Source organism: Schistocerca piceifrons, chromosome 1 (genome assembly GCF_021461385.2).
Source record: "Schistocerca piceifrons isolate TAMUIC-IGC-003096 chromosome 1, iqSchPice1.1, whole genome shotgun sequence".
Taxonomy (NCBI): Eukaryota; Metazoa; Arthropoda; class Insecta; order Orthoptera; family Acrididae; genus Schistocerca; species Schistocerca piceifrons.
This window is the reverse complement of record NC_060138.1, coordinates 1,252,164,082-1,252,183,996: the sequence shown is the minus strand read 5'-3', so window position 1 is coordinate 1,252,183,996 and position 19,915 is coordinate 1,252,164,082. Positions and strand designations below refer to the sequence as shown.

At 42.6% G+C, this 19,915-nt stretch overlaps 1 protein-coding gene across 1 annotated transcript in view; it reads left to right on the top strand.

The window, feature by feature from the left end:
- LOC124780250 (lachesin-like) overlaps window positions 1-19,915 on the top strand; it is a 303,063-nt gene that overhangs the window by 94,204 nt on the left and 188,944 nt on the right. Inside the window, exon 3 of the mRNA XM_047253767.1 lies at window positions 11,066-11,273. Coding sequence (XP_047109723.1) covers window positions 11,066-11,273 — 208 coding nt within the window. The remainder of the gene's footprint in view (window positions 1-11,065; window positions 11,274-19,915) is intronic.

Genomic DNA, 19,915 nt, shown 5'->3' with positions numbered 1-19,915 from the left:
TTGTGTACGTCTGAAAGTGAAGGGTCATAACTGCCCACTCGCTAGAGTAATTATTGATGATTACATCTCATACAGGAGAAATGTATTGATTTCGGTTGTGAACCCAAATATGGAAAAGAGAATTTATGAGATCGTTGAAAATTTCTAATAATTTTGCCTCAGCAGCTTTGCCCACACATCAGCTGCCAGTCTTGAAATATGTCAGAGATTTGTTTTATTGCGAAAGGTAGGAATTTTAGAAAATTTTTTCAGAATTTTTTTACAGTCGAAATCATTCCTTGCGTTCCTTCTCGTTATTTTGTTTTTAGGAACTGTTTTGTCACTGTACTCTCCCTCTTTAGTGTTTCTTTGAGCAGCATAATTTGCTATGCCCTGTCTACAGAAACCAGTATCAATTGTAAGCGAATGTAACGCTTATCCCACTTATGCATCCCACAAACGGATCACTGCCGCATGTAAATTGAACAAAACCCGTTGAAAACTATGTGCCAGACTTTGAGGAGACCCGTGGTCACTGCCTTTCGCGGGCAGAGCGCTACTGATGACGTCATCTGAGCAAGAGTGCTGGACTAACTCAGTTATTCAATATGTCAGAGACTCCTCCTTTTGCTTCCCAACCACCATCTATTCCGTTTTTTTTTCAGTTCATTATGTACATTATTTTTACATTTCAGTCAAGCCAGAGTTGTTAAATGATTGGCAAGCGGTTCTAGGCGCTACAGTCTGGAACCGCGCGACCGCTACGGTCGCAGTTTCGAATCCTGCCTCGGGTATAGATGTATGTGATGCCCTTAGGTTAGTTAGGTTTAAGTAGTTCTAAGTTATAGGGGACTGATGACCTCGGAAGTTAAGTCCCATAGTGCTCAGAGCCATTTTTGTTAAATGATTTCTTTGGATGCTTGGTACGACAGTGCAAACGTTTACTGAAGAACTGATTCTGTAGCCGTAATTTGCTATTGGACCGTCCACTTCTGCCAAAGGAACCGAATTCGTACACCATTCGTTATTCATTTGCCGGATATTGCTTACCCTCTAGGTGTCTACGCGATTGCGTAACACTGTTGAAATTTTGAGGAGGAAAACATTTAAATGTTTCTGCGACTTTCACCCACAGTGCTACGCGAGTTATGTGGCACTGTAGTACAGATCCCATCACCCTGCAGGGATTAGACACTGGACTTTAATCCGCGGAAGATCGAGATTCAGGTACACTTGAGGTCATGTCGATTTTTGCTTTCCGTGGTTTTTCTTATTTATTTTAAGCAGGAGCCATGTTCCATAATCACCTACAAATATTTGAAATCAAAGGTCTAATGGTATGCAGCCAGCTACTTAACGTGGGGCGCATAAAGACTTGGACAAAATTTCAACTTGGTGTAATGAAAGGAAACTTGCTTTAAATGTAGATAAATGCAAGATAATGCCTATAGAAAACAAAAGAAATGCACAGTATGGGATTGTGAGGCTGTTGGTGAACGTCTTGCGGACGCCGCATTTTTTGAGGTGATAGCAAAACGGAATATGAAGTGAGACGATCACGTAAAATGAGTATAAGGGAGTATCTAGATTTTATGAAATCGTTCTGGGAAGCTCAGTGCATCTCTGAAGTAAATAAACCGTACTGCGACCAGTCCTGTTGTTCCACTGCTGGAGTACATTTCAACTGAGCATGACGAAGACACTGACCAAGAACGGATAAGCGCGGGTAGACTCGTAAACGGTCAGTGTAGCCCATACGGAAGTGTAACGGGAACGGTCAGGGAACTTAAATGGCAGTTCTTGAAAGAACCATGATGCACTTCACGCGAAACCCTGTTGAGTAAATTTAGATACCCTGTACTCGAAGTCGTTTGTGCGTCAGTTCTATCACCATGGTTCATGGAGCAAGTCACTTCTCTCTCGCTCAAAACGTGACTGGAATAAAACTGGTTGGAAGTACACTCCTTCACGCACAGCACCCTGGCTCCCTGGCTTTCGTAGTGTATATAGAGATACAGGCAGAATATAGAGATACAGGCAGAATTTATTTAGGTGTTGGAAACACAGATATTAGATCCAGGTTCAATGTAGTGGTTTTTAGTGAAAAGTATTCATCCAGGTAGATGTTTTTTCGTTGTTTCATGGTCATTATTTGTCACCAATGGGGATTAACTGAAGGATAAGATAAATTGCGAAGGAGAAATGATGCAAGACGATTCTGGAATCGTATTATTTTTTCTCACATTAATTCCCATTAGTTAGCTAGTTAGTTACGATTATAACTTGTAATGGTACTTGAATTACGTAACCATTACGGCACCTCACCTCAACCTCTCGGTACCAACAATATTCTACTCTGTTTCTGTAAAGTAGTTAACATATTTCTGAGACAACATTCAGATTTGATTTCATTAATGTAGAGGTACTTTGATGCATCGATATGTTTATGTTGCAATGATTTTCTTCTTATGTGTAGTTTTTCTTTTGTCACTGTGATCTTTGACGTACTTGTAACTCTGATTTTTGGGCGCGTAAGCAGTTATTAGAGAGTCAAGTCTCGGTCGTCATGTTGAAAAAAGGCAAATTGTAGTCAGTTTATGAAATGTGAACTTTAACAGCGAGGAAGTTATTTTCAAGTTTAATCCTCAAGAATGGTTTATGAAACACATCTATAAAACTTTTGAATATCGCAGAATAACACCTAGGCCTCTTTGCATCCGAGCTTGGAATCATCACCACCTAGATTTTCGACGACTGAGCCATGATTTCACAACGAGACCAGCGTGGGAAACACGAAAAGATGAGGGCCTAGTTTATCCATTATTTCATGAAATGACTTTATTAACTGTGCTCTAATGACGCCTGCCACATAATATAACTTTGTTGTTGCTCGAAAATGCAGTATTTAGCAGCGTGAGCAACACCACAATCATAATTAAATTTTGAACTTGTTGTGGTAGGGTTGTTAGAAACTGCGATGGAAATGTAAAATTAGAGAAATTCTGGATCATACGAAGGTAAACTTGCAGGAAGCATACACATCTACACGTTTACCTTGTATACCACTTCAGAGAGCATGGCGCACGGTATTTTCTATCCATATATACCATTGCCTATTCTACCACTGTCCCACGTAGCATTATGCGATGAAATGTCAGAGGGCAAATAGAAACTATAAATAGGTAGTGTCAAGGGCCAAATAGAAGCTACGAGTGGATAGTGTTATCTGCGATTGGGAAGGATAAAACTGAGTGTTTTTCTTCTTACGCTTCCACCATACCAACTCTGGAATGTGGACAGCGCGTTTTCCTCTTTCTTTCTTTTTTTGTTCTTTTCCTTCCTTCTTCTTATCCTAACTCTCGATATTTATTACTTCTTTATTAAATCTGTGTATGTTTTAGCTATCCAAGTTTATTGTGTATGCAAGTTTAATACTGTAAATTCATTTAAAAATCATTAATTCAAATGAATTTTGCTTAAATTGTATATATGATCTTATTTTGAATACTAGGTGATGCGTCCAAGCAAATGAAATGATAAATACAGAAATTACGCCCTATCTCATTCATGCATGGAGCGATGGAAATTTAGCTGGTTAGGGTAGTAAAGGAGTGAACATCTGTAGGCAGCGTCTAGCTTGGAGGGTTAGTTGCTCATTGACCATAAGGAACTTCCTTTTATTGTACACGTCACACTGTTGGGAGCCCCCGCGATGAAACGCTAGCCCGTCAGCCAGTCTCGTCTGGTCGAGAGGTGATCACATTAGAAATATAACATTGCCATTTCGGATACAGGTTCTCTATGAAGTCAGAAAGGAAACACGTTATGTATCATGGGGTGTCGGTGCAAGAGAAAGCCTCACTGGCGGCCAACAGTCAATACTTGAATTCTTCCACCGCGATCCCTATTGGTTACACATAGCGAGTGCGTAGGGAATGGATTGTCAGCATTACAAATTTCAAGGAAACAAACAATCTCTCCTGACAAGCTATGTTATTACCCGACACGTAATCTACATCGAACAATAGTGTACAAAAAAATATATATAATTTTAATGAGAAATTCGAGGTAACCATTATAGAATTGACTGGGCGCCCACTACATCCCTCCCCCTTCCGTAAGGCCGACAAATCATAGCATTTGCCAGATTAGCTTAGGAAAGGTATTGCAGCCTTTGTCTTTCGTGGCCTTACATCACTGTTGTTGGTGGAAGAGATCGTTGTAATCCTCATTGTGCACAGCAGTGAGCGCTAAGACTAGGAACAGATAGTTGTCTGCAACACACGTTTAACACAAGTACAATTACTAAGGCATCCTTATAAAGAACTTTCTTTAAATAAACCCATGCGCACATTAAATGTTGGTAAAGGTAACACTTGCCATAGAGGCAAGAGCTAACTAAGGTGAGAAAATCCCACAAGAGAGAACAGAATCTCTAGTTAGCCTTCATTAAACCTGGAGTGCAAAATAAATATAACCGAACCTATGAAATGCTAAGAACAATAACACAACATCGTTCTTGTGCAACGCATCTAGCTCTTTATTCGCACGAAGTAATGGCCGCTATCGACAGGGGATCTCAAGTTGATTCCGTATTTCTAGACTTCCGGAAAGCTTTTGACACCGTTCCTCACAAGCGACTTCTAATCAAGCTGCGGGCCGATGGGGTATCGTCTCAGTTGTGCGACTGGATTCCTGATTTCCTGCCAGGAAGGTCGCAGTTCGTAGTAATAGACGGCAAATCATCGAGTAAAACTGAAGTGATATCAGGTGTTCCCCAGGGAAGCGTCCTGGGACCTATGCTGTTCCTGATCTATATAAATGACCTGGGTGACAATCTGAGCAGTTCTCTTAGGTTGTTCGCAAATGATGCTGTAATTTACCGTCTAGTAAGGTCATCCGAAGACCAGTGTCAGTTGAAAAGCGATTTAGAAAAGATTGCTGTATGGTGTGGCAGGTGGCAGTTGACGCTAAATAACGAAAAGTGTGAGGCGATCCACATGAGTTCCAGAAGAATTCCGTTGGAATTCGATTCCTCGATAAATAGTACAATTCTCAAGGCTGTCAATTCAACTAAGTGCCTGGGTGATAAAATTACGAACAACTTCAGTTGGAAAGACCACATAGATAATATTGTGAGGAAGGCGAGCCAAAGGTTGCGTTACATTGGCAGGACACTTAGAAGATGCAACAAGTGCACTAAAGAGACAGCTTACACTACACTCGTTCGTCTTCCGTTAGAATATTGCTGCGCGGTGTGGGATCCTTACCAGGTGGGATTGACGGAGGACATTGAAAGGGTGCAAAAAAGCCAGCTCGTTTTGTATTATCACGTAATAGGGGAGAGAGTGTGACAGACATGATACGCGAGTTGGGGTGGAGGCTATTAAAGCAAAGACGTTTTTCGTCGCTGCGAGATCTATTTACGAAATTTCAGTCACCAACTTTCTCTTCCGAATGCGAAAATATTTTGTTAAGCCCAACCTACATAGGTAGGAATGATCATCAAAATAAAACAAGAGAAATCAGAGCTCGAACAGAAAGGTTTAGGTGTTCGTTTTTCCCGCGCGGTGTTCGGGAGTGGAATGGTAGAGAGATAGTATGATTAAGGTTCGATGAACCCTCTGCCAAGCGCTTAAATGTGGATTGCAGAGTAATCATGTAGATGTAGATGTGGAGTGTCAGGTCCCTTAAAGTGAAACGAAAATTCTCTGGAAGCACACATTGTGGGTGTGAAACAATAAAATTATTTTTAGAACAATGTGGTAAACATACTGGTAAAGCCATGATGGCACTAATAATTTGCATATGTGTATCGACTAATCGTGATTCGCCCTTAGGGTTTGCAACCACACTCTCATCTGTGGCAGGTATCAGTCAACACGTAATCTCTCTCCCACGGTCCCTATTGGCTACACAAAGATTACATTAGAGATTAGATTAGATTAGATCAGTACTTGTTCCATAGATCATGAATACGAGACTTCGTAATGATGTGGAACTTGTCAGGTTTATAAAAGGTGTCTATAAAAGATATTACATTACACAAAATATGGCACTTAATATTTTTAATTTTTTGTGGGGGTTGGGGAAATTACCCACGTATTATATCCAAAAATTCGTCTAATGAGTAGAAGGAAGCGAGACAGCGCAGATTGTCAGCAGTGTTAGCTTCTACGGAAATAAATAGCCTCTGCTGATGCGACGGTCATACTTGGCACTTAGGCCACAACGAATAACAACAGGACTATACAAGAAGATATTTTTAATGAAAACTTCGAGGTTATTGTTACGCGACTTGGAGACCTGCACGCGTCTGAGTGTCTTCGTACACACCATTATATCTGTCGTATTATCCTCACGCGAATTACTATGACGTATGGTGTACGGTGTCACATAAACTTAAAAAATGATCGCAAGAACAATGTGTCGTACAACGCTATAACTTTGAGGGTAAATTTGATGGCACATGTCTACACTCTCTTCAATACAGATTTAGTAGTAATCAAGTAATAAATTTAAACGCCATGCCTGATGCTGAAATTTTAATGCATGAAGAGCCTAAACATGGTAAACGATGATCGCTTTTGCTTGAATGTTTTTATTGGTATGTCGACGGGAAAAGTTAAGAAAAGGTTTGAAATTATCTGTGGAACTTGTTGGAAGTCGCTAAGTTTTCTCATTCTCAAACCGCGGATGAATATAGTTTGGATAATTTGTGAACTAGGAGTTATATGGCCTCAAGATGTACTCGTATACTCCGTTTCCAACTGTAATACTTGTCATACCTATTGATGAATAGATTATGGCCGGCCGGTGTGGCCGAGCGGTTCTAGGCGCTTCAGTCTGGAACCGCGCGACCGCTACGGTCGCAGGTTCGAATCCTGCCTCGTGCATGGATGTGTGTGATGTCCTTAGGTTAGTTAGGTTTAAGTAGTTCTAAGTTCTAGGGGACTGATGACCTCAGATGTTAAGTTCTATAGTGCTCAGAGCCAAAAAATAGATTATGACAGCATTATACAATTTTAAATTCGCTGGATAGTTACACGAAGTACTGAAAATGTAATTTTTGTTTCATCTGTAAGCCATTAGGTAAGCAATCTGCAAAACTAGAGTCGTGTCACCGAGTGAACGTTTTAACAGATTAGTAAGACAGCTGGTAGCCCTTCAACTTGAGTACTTTCCGTCCACCACATTTATTGCGATGTCATGGGAGATATATACTTTCCGACAAAAATGTGAAGCATCCAAAAGACATCGTCGAATGGTAATCTAACTTTGTACACTTACACACCACAGGCGCGTAAGAAAATGATCAGAGATGCAAGTCTCTGTGACAGGTTGTAAGACCACCTCAGTGCATTAGTGTTGTTCACGTGTAGTGATGTTACCAGGCCTGGTATTGTAGATAAGAGCCGTGAACAGAGCCTCATGTTTGGCGAACAGTATGAAAGACGCGCAGATGCAACATACTGGTGTGAGATAGTGTTATTATCACCTGAGAGAACTTGGAATGGGCTTCAGCGTGGTTCTGCATTTCACCATCTGGTCGAACTGTGCAATATACAGATTTCTTGTTCATTCTAATGTGACAGTGGTCCAGTGTAGGACTGCAAGGGAACATGAAGACAGGTGTACCAATTACAAGGTTGAGGTTGATCACGTATGACTACCAGCAGGGAGGACCGCCTTATTATGAACAAAGCACCTCATAAGACCTTCATATCTGCGTTTGCCAACAGGGAAGAAATAACGCATTCTGTGTCACCCACACCTTTTATCTGAGAGTAGTACCAGCCATACAAGGAACTCTGTTCCATTTGTAGGCTGCCATTAACACAAGAACACAAACGGCTGCAGCATTGCTGTGATCTGGTACTGGTCTACTGACGAAAGATGTTGCATTGTGTTGAGCAATGAATAGCTTTACTGCATTATCTCGGATCACTACCGTCACCGATTATGTCGACACAGAGAGAGTTCCCGTTCGCCCAGTGTTTTGGAGAGGCTCAGTGGAATAGCTCCTGGCGCCGTCGTATGCGGAAACAACTGGTATGACTTCAGGTCATGGCTGGCAGTGATTAAGGGAAATCTGGTGGCATGGAGGTATGTCATGGACATCATGCGTCTCCTCTGTTATATCTCATGTCAAAGTACCGCGGCAGCATTTATCAACAGGGTGGTGCCCGTTCACACATGGAACATGTCTCTATGAACTGTCACTTCACCCCGTGTTGAGATATAAAAAGTCAAGTCAAAACACCTCCACCCGTCTGAATTTCCAGTTGTTATTTTATTTGAGCAACTAGTTTCAGCGCTACATTACGCCATCTTCAGGCCCCCTGACCGATGTCTAGAAGAATCCTACCTCCGGGTCCAGTGGAAATGGGGGGCAACATGCAGCGACTGATCCATAGATTTTTGACCCTGCGGTCTCTTCGATCATCATTTGCCGAAATCAGTCACTGAATGCTTGGTCCGATTTCGACTGGTCCAGAGGTGGGATTCTTACTACACGTCCGTCAGGGGGCTGAAGATGGCGTAATATAGCGCTGAAACTGGTGGTTCAAATAAAATAACATTTGGAAATTTAGACGGCTGAAGGTGTTTTAATTCGACATTTTATCCTGAACAGCCGAAGTCCCTTAACCGAAGCAAGAGTCATTTCAGGTGAGCCGCAGGGGAGTGTCGTAGGACGGTTGCTATTCACAATACATATATAAATGACCTTGTGGATGATATCGGAAGTTCACTGAGGCTTTTTGCGGATGATGCTGTGGTATATCGAGAGGTTGTAACAATGGAAAATTGTACTGAAATGCAGGAGGATCTGCAACGAGCTGACGCACGGTGCAGGGAATGGCAATTAAATGTCAATGTACACAAGTGCAATGTGCTGCGAATACATTTAAAGAAAGATCCTTTATCATTTAGCTATAATATAGCAGGTCAGCAACTGGAAGCAGTTAATTCCATAAATTATCTGGGAATAGGCATTAGGAGTGATTTAAAATTGAATGACCATATAAATTAATCGTCGGTAAAGCAGATGCCAGACTGAGACTCATTGGAAGAATCCTAAGGAAATGCAGTCCGAAAACAAAAGAAGTAGGCTACAGTACACTTGTTCGCCCACTGCATGAATACTGCTCACCAGTGTGGGATCCGTACCAGATAGGATTGATAGAAGAGATAGAGAAGATCTAACAGAGAGCAGCGCGCTTAGTTACGGGATCATTTAGAAAACGCGAAAGCGATACGGAGATGATAGATAAACTCCAGTGGAAAACTCTGCAGGAGAGACGCTCAGTAGCTCGGTACGGGCTTTTGTTGAAGTTTCGAGAACATACGTTCACCGAGGAGTCAAGCAGTATATTACTCCCTCTTACGTATATCTCTCGAAGAGACTATGAGGATAAAATCAGAGAGAGTAGAGCCCACACAGCGGCATACCGACAATCTTTATTTCCGCGAACAATACGAGATTGGAATAGAAGGGAGTACCGATAGAGTTACTTAAAGTACCCTCTGCCACACACCGTAAAAAGGCTTGCGCAGTGTGGATGTAGATGTAGATCTGCATAAAGATGTTGAGTTAGTCTCGTCGCCAGTATGATTCCCCAGAAACGTCCCTGATAGGACCAGCTAGAACGTCAGCTCCGTCCTAGTGTTTCTCGAGTTGTATGTCAGCTTGCCTCAGGAAAGGATGCAACAGCTTTATGGAGCCCATCCGAACGGAATCAGTGCATCCACCAAGGCTACTGATGATGCAGCATCATGCTAATAAGGGAGTTCATTCTGCAAGGTTTTTTGTAAATTTGGCTCCATTTCTTAACCTCTGAAAGAACACCATATACCTTCTCAACCCAAGAAGTCTCGTTTAGTTTCCTCCTCACTTTCTGGGTGCTTCAGTTTTTTGACAAACTGACTATTGGCTTCTGTCTCGGGTTCTTCGGCCGACGTTCATCTAATGATTTTACTGACGTTTCACCAGCACGAGTGGCTGGCATTGTCAAAGCTTCGCCCTCCACTACCGGTGGTGAACTATAGCCGAGCTGACGGCCGCAGACAATATGTACCTGGCGCACCAACGTCCGAGGGCTTCCCCGCGGTCATTTCCGGTGCGGTTCTCCTCTTGCTACCAGCGACGGTCGTTCGCTGCAGTACGGGAAGCCAGGATCCGTTTACCTTAAGGCTTTCCTCTTTCTTGTTGAAGCTGTTCGCGTGTTTTTGTATTTCTACAGCGCGTGTGATACTGCTTCTCTACAGGCAGAACTCCCTTGTCGGCGAATTTTACTACGTGACCGGCCTCACTCAGTACCTGCTCTGCCACGGCCGATTTCTCCACCTGCCCCAACCTGCAATGTCGCTTATGTTCATTGATCCTGGTGTTGATTGATCGTCCGGTCATTCCGACATAAACTTTTCCGCATGTGCATGGTATACGGTATATTCCCGACATTGCGTGTGGTTCTCTATTTCTCCTTTGCCGACCTAAGACACTCATTGATCTTCCTTGTCGGTTTGAAAATCGTCTTTACGCCACGTTTGCGCAATATACGGCCGATTCTGTTCGTCACTCTGGGAATGTATGGCACAAAGGCCGCACCCGACTTTCCTTTTTCTGATTTCTTACTTCGCTGAGTGTTTGGCTCTGTTACACTTCTAATATAATTTGTGGAGTACCCATTGCTCCTCAGAACACTTTCCAGGTGTTGCTTTTCGCGTCTGAGGTGCTGCGACTCACATATTCGTCCTGCTCGCGTTACAAACGTATTAATGATGCCTCTTTTCTGGCTCGGCTGGTGGTTTGATAGTTTGTGCAGGTATCGGCTCGTGTGTGTTGTTTTTCGATACACGCTGTGTACCAGGTTTTCGCCATCCCTTGTGACCAGCACATCTGGAAATGGCAGTTTTTTGTCCTTTTCTACTTCCATGGTATGTTTTATGTTGGCATAGAGCCTTTTCAAGTGTCTTAGGAAGTTTTTGTCAAGTAGTGTAAAAATGAAAGGAGACGTAATGAAGATGTGCCAGTTGACAGCATCAACAACACAGTAGTGAAGTTGGTGATGACTGGTTGTTGCAGGTGGCGTGGATCCACATCGACCGGCAGATGATCCTGACGATCCACCGGCACGTGATCGCGCGCGTACCGCGCTTCAGCGTGTCGCACGACAACCAGAAGACGTGGCTGCTGCACGTCAGCGACGTGCAGCGGGAGGACCGCGGCTTCTACATGTGCCAAGTCAACACCAACCCCATGATCAGCCAGACCGGCTACCTGCAGGTCGTGGGTGAGTCTGTATAATTCGTCTGGGGTGCACTGCGTTTCGACTCTGCTGGGCAAACGCGGTATCAGTGCGTGAGATAAAGTAGGTGTATCGAACACAAACCAACTGTGTAGGAGAGACTTACTTCACACAGTGCAACACGGTTAGTTAGTCCGTTGCGCATATCATAGATAACAGTGTATGGAACTCTCATATTACATAATGCAATACGGTTAATTGGTTACGCGTACCACAGATAATAAATTATTACCTCAAAATTACCTTCTTACGACAAGACTCACATCACCGGTTTCGGAAACTTATTCAGATATAATCATATGTAAGACTATATTAATGCTGATTAGTGTGTTAAACACAACACCTAAATATAAGATATAAATGAAAGACGAAACGCTAATTAGTATGAAAAAAAATGAATTTCAGCTTATCGAGATACATAAATGTTTTAGTAAGACAAAGTACCCCAGTACGAATTAGCAAAATATTATGCGCATTCGGCCACGAAACGGTCTGTGTCAAGGTTCAGACCAGTCATACTGGATTACCGTTGCTGACCTACCATGAAAGTGTGCAAATTTAGCAATGCTTGAAGATTCATAACGAAATTCAGTTAAAAATCATTCAGTGCCACACTTAAGTCAATTCAACTATCGACGGAAGCGGAGAAAGTAGGCAGTAACAAGTATGAAATTCTACAAGAGTTTCATATTCACATCCACAGGGCGCCGGTACAGAATAAAGGTAGCAATAAAACGTATTGGTGGAGCGAGAATTTCTTAAAATTGCTTTACTGATAGTCTATCTGCCTCCATCGAGATTAAAACCGAAAACAAACTAGACTTCCCTTGCAGTAGCAAAAACCTTTCACCACGCTAGCAGACAACCCAGGCAAACAGTCCTCTATTATTACCCCAGACATGGCTAAGCCGGCAATTTCGCAATGAAAATGGCAAATAGATCTGCAGTTTCTGTTGCATAGAGCTTTCTGGACTCAAAAACAAGAATTTTCTACCTTTATGTCACCGCTTGCGTGACAATCATTCGGGATGTTTATCGAAATAACAAAATACTGTTATTAGCGAGGAAACTTAGTAGGACAATTCTGCACCACCCCAGAAAATAAACGGCGACATAGCTGCCAAACGTATTCTACAATGTTTCGAATATTCTCCATTTGACTCGCCACAGCCAGAAAACGTTCATTAGCCGAAGTGTTTGTTAAGCTAGCTAGGAATGGGAATGCTCGCACTTCTAAAACGCGGTGGCATTAATACTGGGATCTGAATTACCACGTGTATAGGCAAATGGATTTTATTTGCATTCCTGTAAACGTGATTTGGATCGAAAGCGTAGCTACGATTAATATGCTGATGTAAGACTGCAAATAGAACATTTCGAATAAAGAGTAGGGGAAATTATTTATGCGGCCCTCATCTTCAGCAACTGTCCTAGCTATTTTCGTTGTTAGGATTTCGTCACCTAAATCGGTAAAAATGGAACTCTACTATTCTCACTTTCTTGACCGTCTGTCTACTCAACCCTTAAAACCCATTTACCTCGAGTACGGGTAGACATAATATGCGGAAATGTATAGCACTTTCTGCGGTATACGGTCCCTTGGTGGTGTAAAAAAGTGAACTTCTATATCAATGAAATTTCAAGATAATAATGAAATATTATAATCAATAATTAATGCATTAAAAAGATAATAAACGAATGAGAAAATAATGTGAAATATTTTTGAAACTCCTTACAACCTCTAAGGTTGCAAGGACATTCACAAATATTTCGTATCATTTTCTCATTCGTTTATTTTTTTTAACTTCTCTCATTACACAGTAAATTAATTGACCAATAATGATAACATGGTTTCAACATAAATTGGAATAAACATTCGTAGATAATTCAGAGAGTGAGGGGGGGGGAAAAGAAACAACCGGGTTTGAACTCGCAGAGAAAAGTTCTGAAGTCGCAACTGTAGCCGCTGAGTCACCGCTTCAATTGAATCACACGCTAAAAGGTATCTAGAATACAGCAAGAGCGCATTGAAATCTTTGACCGTCGTTTTCTCAGAAGCGGTCGAGTATATACAGATAAGCCGATACATGTATTCGCTTATTTTGTCTCCTCTATCACTGAGCAAAGTTTCTGCAAGATTGGGGTATGACATTCGGCGGGTCTCCTCGTTTAAGTGGCGTGCGTTGCAGTTTTAAGTCGGCGCAGCCTCGTACCCATTCGCTTTTGTACATGAACTTTGCGCTTCAGTTTACTGATGGCAACATTATCACCACGGGACTACTCTTACTCAACTGCTTTGAAAGGCTTTGAATCCCTATCTCCTAAATAATTGCCCTCGGAGGCCGGCGATTAAAAAAATAAAATTTTAGTTTGTAGACTACCAAACGTTTGTGGTCACACTCACACAGCATTTTGTTTAAATGAATGAATAACCTCGTGATGACTGGGTGTTGTGTGGTGTCCTTAGGTTAGTTAGGACCATAGATGTTAAGTCCCATAGTGCTCAGAGCCATTTGAACCATTTTGAATGAATAAACCAGAATATATATATATATATATATATATATATATATATATATATATATATATATATATATATATATATATATAAGGCATTAAAGCATAAGTATAGATGAGAATCTCTTGGGTATTCAGTCGGATGGTTTAATGGGCTCCGTACTAGCTGAAACCTCGACATTTTCATGTTTTGTTTTGTTTTGCTCTTATTCTACAGAATTTATTCTATGTAACGAGTACGGGTAGATTTATTCTATGTAACGAGTAAATTCTGTAGAATAAGAGCAAAACAAAACAAAACATGAAAATGTCGAGGTTTCAGCTAGTACGGAGCCCATTAAACCATCCGACTGAATACCCAAGAGATTCTCATCTATACTTATGCTTTAATGCCTTAGCTTTGGGTTTTTCTGATGTTGTTCACTGTGTCAGTATTGTCGTTTACGATCCTTTGAAAAGCATGCTCCAGTTTTATCTGTTCGATTTCCTCTGAAGGTGAGATTCTAAAGCCTTCTTACGAATACAGAGTCTCATGGCCATCCATATTGTTCGCTTTCAGTTTACTCCTCATTTGCAGCAGCCATTTGAAGCTCGGTGGTGGTTTCCTGGTTCCAATATTCAAAACTTTTCTTGCAGAGACTGTTTGCGTTCATCCTGAACATACTGCCGTACTGAGTGAGGTGATGCAGTAGTTAAGACACTTACATTCGGGAGGACAGAGGTTCAGATCCCCAGCCGGCTATCCAGATCTAGGTTTTACACGGGTTCCCTAATTAAATTAAGGCAAGCTGCCGATTTTCTGACCCATCCTTTCTCAGATAAAGTTTCTACTCGTGTTATATCTTCCGTGCGCACTGTGTGTTCCTTTAGTGGATACAGGAGGAGAAACAGATGATGTTCATAAACAGAGAATTCAGATATTAATTTATGTCACATCATTTTCTCTGGAGATTTTTGAAAGACTCCACCTATGTCCTCCCTTTCCAATACTTTCGCGTGAATTGCAATGCCACACAGTAACAGAACGTAATGTACTGGGTTCTTGCGTAAGTTTGTAGCGTTTTCCTATAATAGTAATAAACACCACAGACACATAACAGAGACTTCCATCATCAATAATACAATCTACTTTACTATTTACTACAATCGCCAAAGCTGGCGTAATCTTTCGTATCTAATATAAGGCAGTAAAAATAGTAGATAACTTCATTGCTGTAACGGCAGCGTCAGTTGCTAACAGTTGATTTGAATGTAGAAGCATATACAGGTAGAAAAGATTTACAAATCTATCACTCTTCAGTACATTTCTCATCAGAAGTTGTCGAGCCCTGGCCACTATGAAAATCTGTAAGCGTTACTCAACTGGAAAATACATAGAAAAGGGTCAGTCCATCAATTTTCGAAATTAAATACACCCGCTGCTGAATCTGAACAGAGAGGATGCTTGCATCTCATTGCCAGCGGCGTAATCATTCGTGCTACGGTGGCAGTTGTAGGGAACGCGGCAGCGCAGCTGTAGGGGCACGCGACTGAAAAAACTGCACCTGCCTGAAATCGGCCTTTTTCACGCACCAGCTTTTTTCTTTCGGAGGACGAGTTATTGTACCTGTGCTTAGGAGGAAACACACAAAATTCAAATGAAAGTTTGCACGCGTGTGTTTGGAAGTTAGCCCCCAAGCCTTTGCATTCTGGTGTGAATACTGTAGAGATTGCGACTTTCCAGGCAGTGACAAGCTTCGACGACGGGTATTCAGCGATTCGGAAGACCATGACAACGATGGACGTCACCCTGGGACTCTATTCGACGTAGTTCGACAAGCATTTGGACGACCACTGGATTCAAGCGGCCGAAAACCGCTTGTCACCGGACGTACAAGCGGCCCTGGAGCAGCGCAAGATAGCCCATATCGTGCAGAACGCCGTCTATGAGGAAGAGGAAGGAGTAGTTTATGGACCCGGAATAGCAGATTGAACGTACGTTGCATAATTTTGCATTTATATGCAGTCAAACTTCAAACGCGTTTTTCACGAAATGACGTTTTTTATCGCGCGGTATGCTAACTTCAAATCCACTGAACCGATTGGCATGATTCTGTGTTCCCGACGAAGCTAACTAAATTGTCTAGGAGTTGTACCACTTTTATTCCGATACATCAATGTTTAATTGGCCGACGAAGCCGAAAAATTTTGTTTCGTTCCAATGGCACTTCCGCCTTTGCTCTTCGACATTTACGGTCGAAAAAATTCCAGTTTGTAGAGGACATATCAATATAAATTTTGACCAAATTTAACGTTGATATCTATAACACATCCAGAGAAAAAAATTCTCAAAGACCACGCTTTTTTCGGGCCAAATGAAGCGTGTGGCGACGGGAAGGGCAAAATTAAAATTAAATACGTTTGTCGAACCATGAGAAGCTGCGGACACCGTAAGACCGGATAAGCACACACAAAAAAAAGTAGATTGGTTACCGAAATTACGCAGGACAATACGAACGCGGCATTAAATATAAAGAAAGCTCAGATAATGTTCATGCTAGATAACTGAAAAACAAAAAAATGGTTCAAATGGTACTGAGCACTATGGGACTTAACTTCTGAGGTCATCAGTCCCCTAGAACTTAGAACTACTTAAACCTAACTAACCTAAGGACATCACACACATCTATGCCCGAGGCAGGATTCTAACCTGCGACCGTAGCGGTCGCGCGGTTCCAGACTGTAGCGCCCAGAACCGCTCGGCCACTCCGGCCGGCAACTGAAAAACAAACTGTCACTTAGCGTACAGGAACAATAACTACTTACATAGACTAGCATACTGTTTTAGGAGAACGCAGTTCAGGTTCAGGTCGCACTGCTGCAAGTTATCATCAGACAGTCTGAGTATTAAGAGAAGCTTTTGAAATGTGGTGCTACAAAAGAATGCTGAAGATGATATGGGTAGGTCGAGTAACTAACGAGGAGTCAATGAATAGAACTGGGGGAAAAGGAAATTTGTGGTACTGCTCTACTAAAAGAAGGGATCGATTGACATGACACACCCTGAGGCGTCAAGGAATTGATAATATAGTAATGGAGGGGAGTGCAGGGGTATAAAAGCAGTGGAGGGCTTCCAACGCTCGAATGCAGTAACTGAGCTCAGATCAATGTAGGTTGTGGTATATACGACGAGACGAAGACGGTTTCGCAACATGGAATCATAGAGTCGACTTCTGACTGAAAACCGCGACAGCAAATGATGAAGACTTCTTCGAAAGTAAAACATCTATATGTACATCTTTAATGCCATTTATGTGACTCGAGGCTGTAATCGACACATATTACAAAAATGTATGTATGTGTGTTTGCATGTATCTATGTCCAACATCTTCTAAGCCATCGGACTGATTTCAACCAAACTTGGTACACATATAATTTGTTGTCTGGTTAGAACAGCTGTGGGGGTAGGGGTGAAAAGGTAGTGTGTAAGGAGCGTTCAAAAAGAAACGAGGCAGAGTCTGGAATGCGCAAACCGGTGACAGGAGGGTCATATCGTGGCGTGTGTAACGAGGTGTGGTTCAGACCAGAGCGTGGAAGTTCACAGCACGTCGCTAGAGCGCACGCGTGCACGTCACGTGACTATACAGAGCTAGCAGCATCACGTATGTATCAACTGTCCAACGCTGCCAGTCGCCTTGCAAACAATGACATGGAGCCGTCAAAAGAAGAACAAAGAGGTTTTCTGACAGCGGAAGGAGTAGGATGAACGGACATTCAACGACGAATGTCACAAGTATACGGCGAACACTGCATGTCCCTTGCAAGGGTCAAGATGTGGCACAAGCGCTTCAGGGAAGAACGGGCGTCGTTAGCCGATGATGCACGATCTGGAGCACCGATGACATCGTCCAGTTGGCCGATGCACTCATTACCCAGGAACGCCGAATGACAGTGAAAGCCATAGCTGCTGTGGTCAGATTGAGCGTCGGAAGTGTGCACACCGTCATGAAGGAATGACTGCACATGCGCAAAGTGTATGCCCAATGGGTGCCCCACAGTCTTCAACCACACCAGGAATCATGTCTTGCTCATCTGCAGCGCTATGCTCTGGAAGGGAATGCGTTCCTGGCACGAGTGATGACTGGAGATGGGTCATGGTATCATCACTTCGAACGAGAATGAAAACGACGAAGTCTCCAGTGGATGAATCCAGGGTCACCACCACCAAAAAAAGCCAAGTCCATCCACACGAGTGCAGAAAAGATTATGCTGACGTTCTTCTTTGACCAGGATGGCCCCCATCTGATTCACTTCCTGCTGCGCGGGGCAACAGTGAATGCCCAGAGTTACTCGCAAACCCTGACCACCTTTCGCCAAGCAATCAAATCAAAACGACCAGGCAATCTCACCTGTGGGGTCATTCTGCTCCACGACAATGCAAAGCCTCATACGGCTAACACAGTCATGGCATTTCTGCAAAAATTCAAATAGAAGGTTCTCCCTCCATACAGTACGGACCTCTCTCCCTGTCATTACGCCATTTTTGGTCCCCTTAGAAAGGCTCTGAGGGGCAAACGATTCACCTCAGACAACGAAGTTCAGTTGTACGTGCGGAACTGGTTGACATAGCTGCCCCAGGAATTTTATGAGATAGCCATTCACCATCTTGTGTCACAGTGGGACAAGTGTCTCAACAGCCAGGATCAATGCTTTTATCATACAGGTACTGGTTTCTGTAATTATGCCTCCGGCTCGTTTCTTTGTGAAGGCCCTTTATACATGACAACGCTTGCCATATTTTCGCTGTTCATGCAGTGAAACTGGCACATCAGGCGATACTTCTTTACTACCAATTGTGGTCAACAGACAGTATTCATGTACACCGCTGAATGTAGCTGCAATATTAAATCACTGTATGACACTAGTTCAGGGGATATGACTGATGAACACTGAGACGCTTGAAAAACTACGGCTCAATGTACCAACAAAATTATACCAGCGAACGACGTATAGATCAGGAGATAAGATGTCATAAACACTGGAATCGCGAAAAACGGTCACATCACGCATAACGTTTTAATTTATTACGTCTTTATACTAAATCTATTCCCAACACTTTTCACCGACAATACCCGAATATCCCACCTGCAAAATTATATCATTGTAACACAATGAACCATGGACCATGGACCATGGACCTTGCCGTTGGTGGGGAGGCTTGCGTGCCTCAGCGATACAGAGAGCCGTACCGTAGGTGCAACCACAACGGAGGGGTACCTGTTGAGAGGCCAGACAAACGTGTGGTTCCTGAAGAGGGGCAGCAGCCTTTTCAGTAGTTGCAAGGGCAACAGTCTGGATGATTGACTGATCTGGCCTTGTAACAATAACCAAAACGGCCTTGCTGTGCTGGTACTGCGAACGGCTGAAAGCAATGGGAAACTACAGCCGTAATTTTTCCCGAGGGCATGCAGCTTTACTGTATGATTACATGATGATGGCGTCCTCTTGGGTAAAATATTCCGGAGGTAAAATAGTCCCCCATTCGGATCTCCGGGCGGGGACTACTCATGAGGATGTCATTATCAGGAGAAAGAAAACTGACGTTCTACGGATCGGAGCGTGGAATGTCAGATCCCTTAATCGGGCAGGTAGGTTAGAAAATTTAAAAAGGGAAATGGATAGGTTGAAGTTAGATATAGTGGGAATTAGTGAAGTTCGGTGGCAGGAGGAACAAGACTTCTGGTCAGGTGACTACAGGGTTATAAACACAAAATCAAATAGGGGTAATGCAGGAGTAGGTTTAATAATGAATAGGAAAATAGGAATGCGGGTAAGCTACTACAAACAGCATAGTGAACGCATTATTGTGGCCAAGATAGATACGAAGCCCACACCTACTACAGTAGTACAAGTTTATATGCCAACTAGCTCTGCAGATGACGAAGAAATTGAAGAAATGTATGATGAAGTAAAAGAAATTATTCAGATTGTGAAGGGAGACGAAAATTTAATAGTCATGGGTGACTGCAATTCGAGTGTAGGAAAAGGGAGAGAAGGAAACATAGTAGGTGAATATGGATTCGGGGACAGAAATGAAAGAGGAAGCCGCCTGGTAGAATTTTGCACAGAGC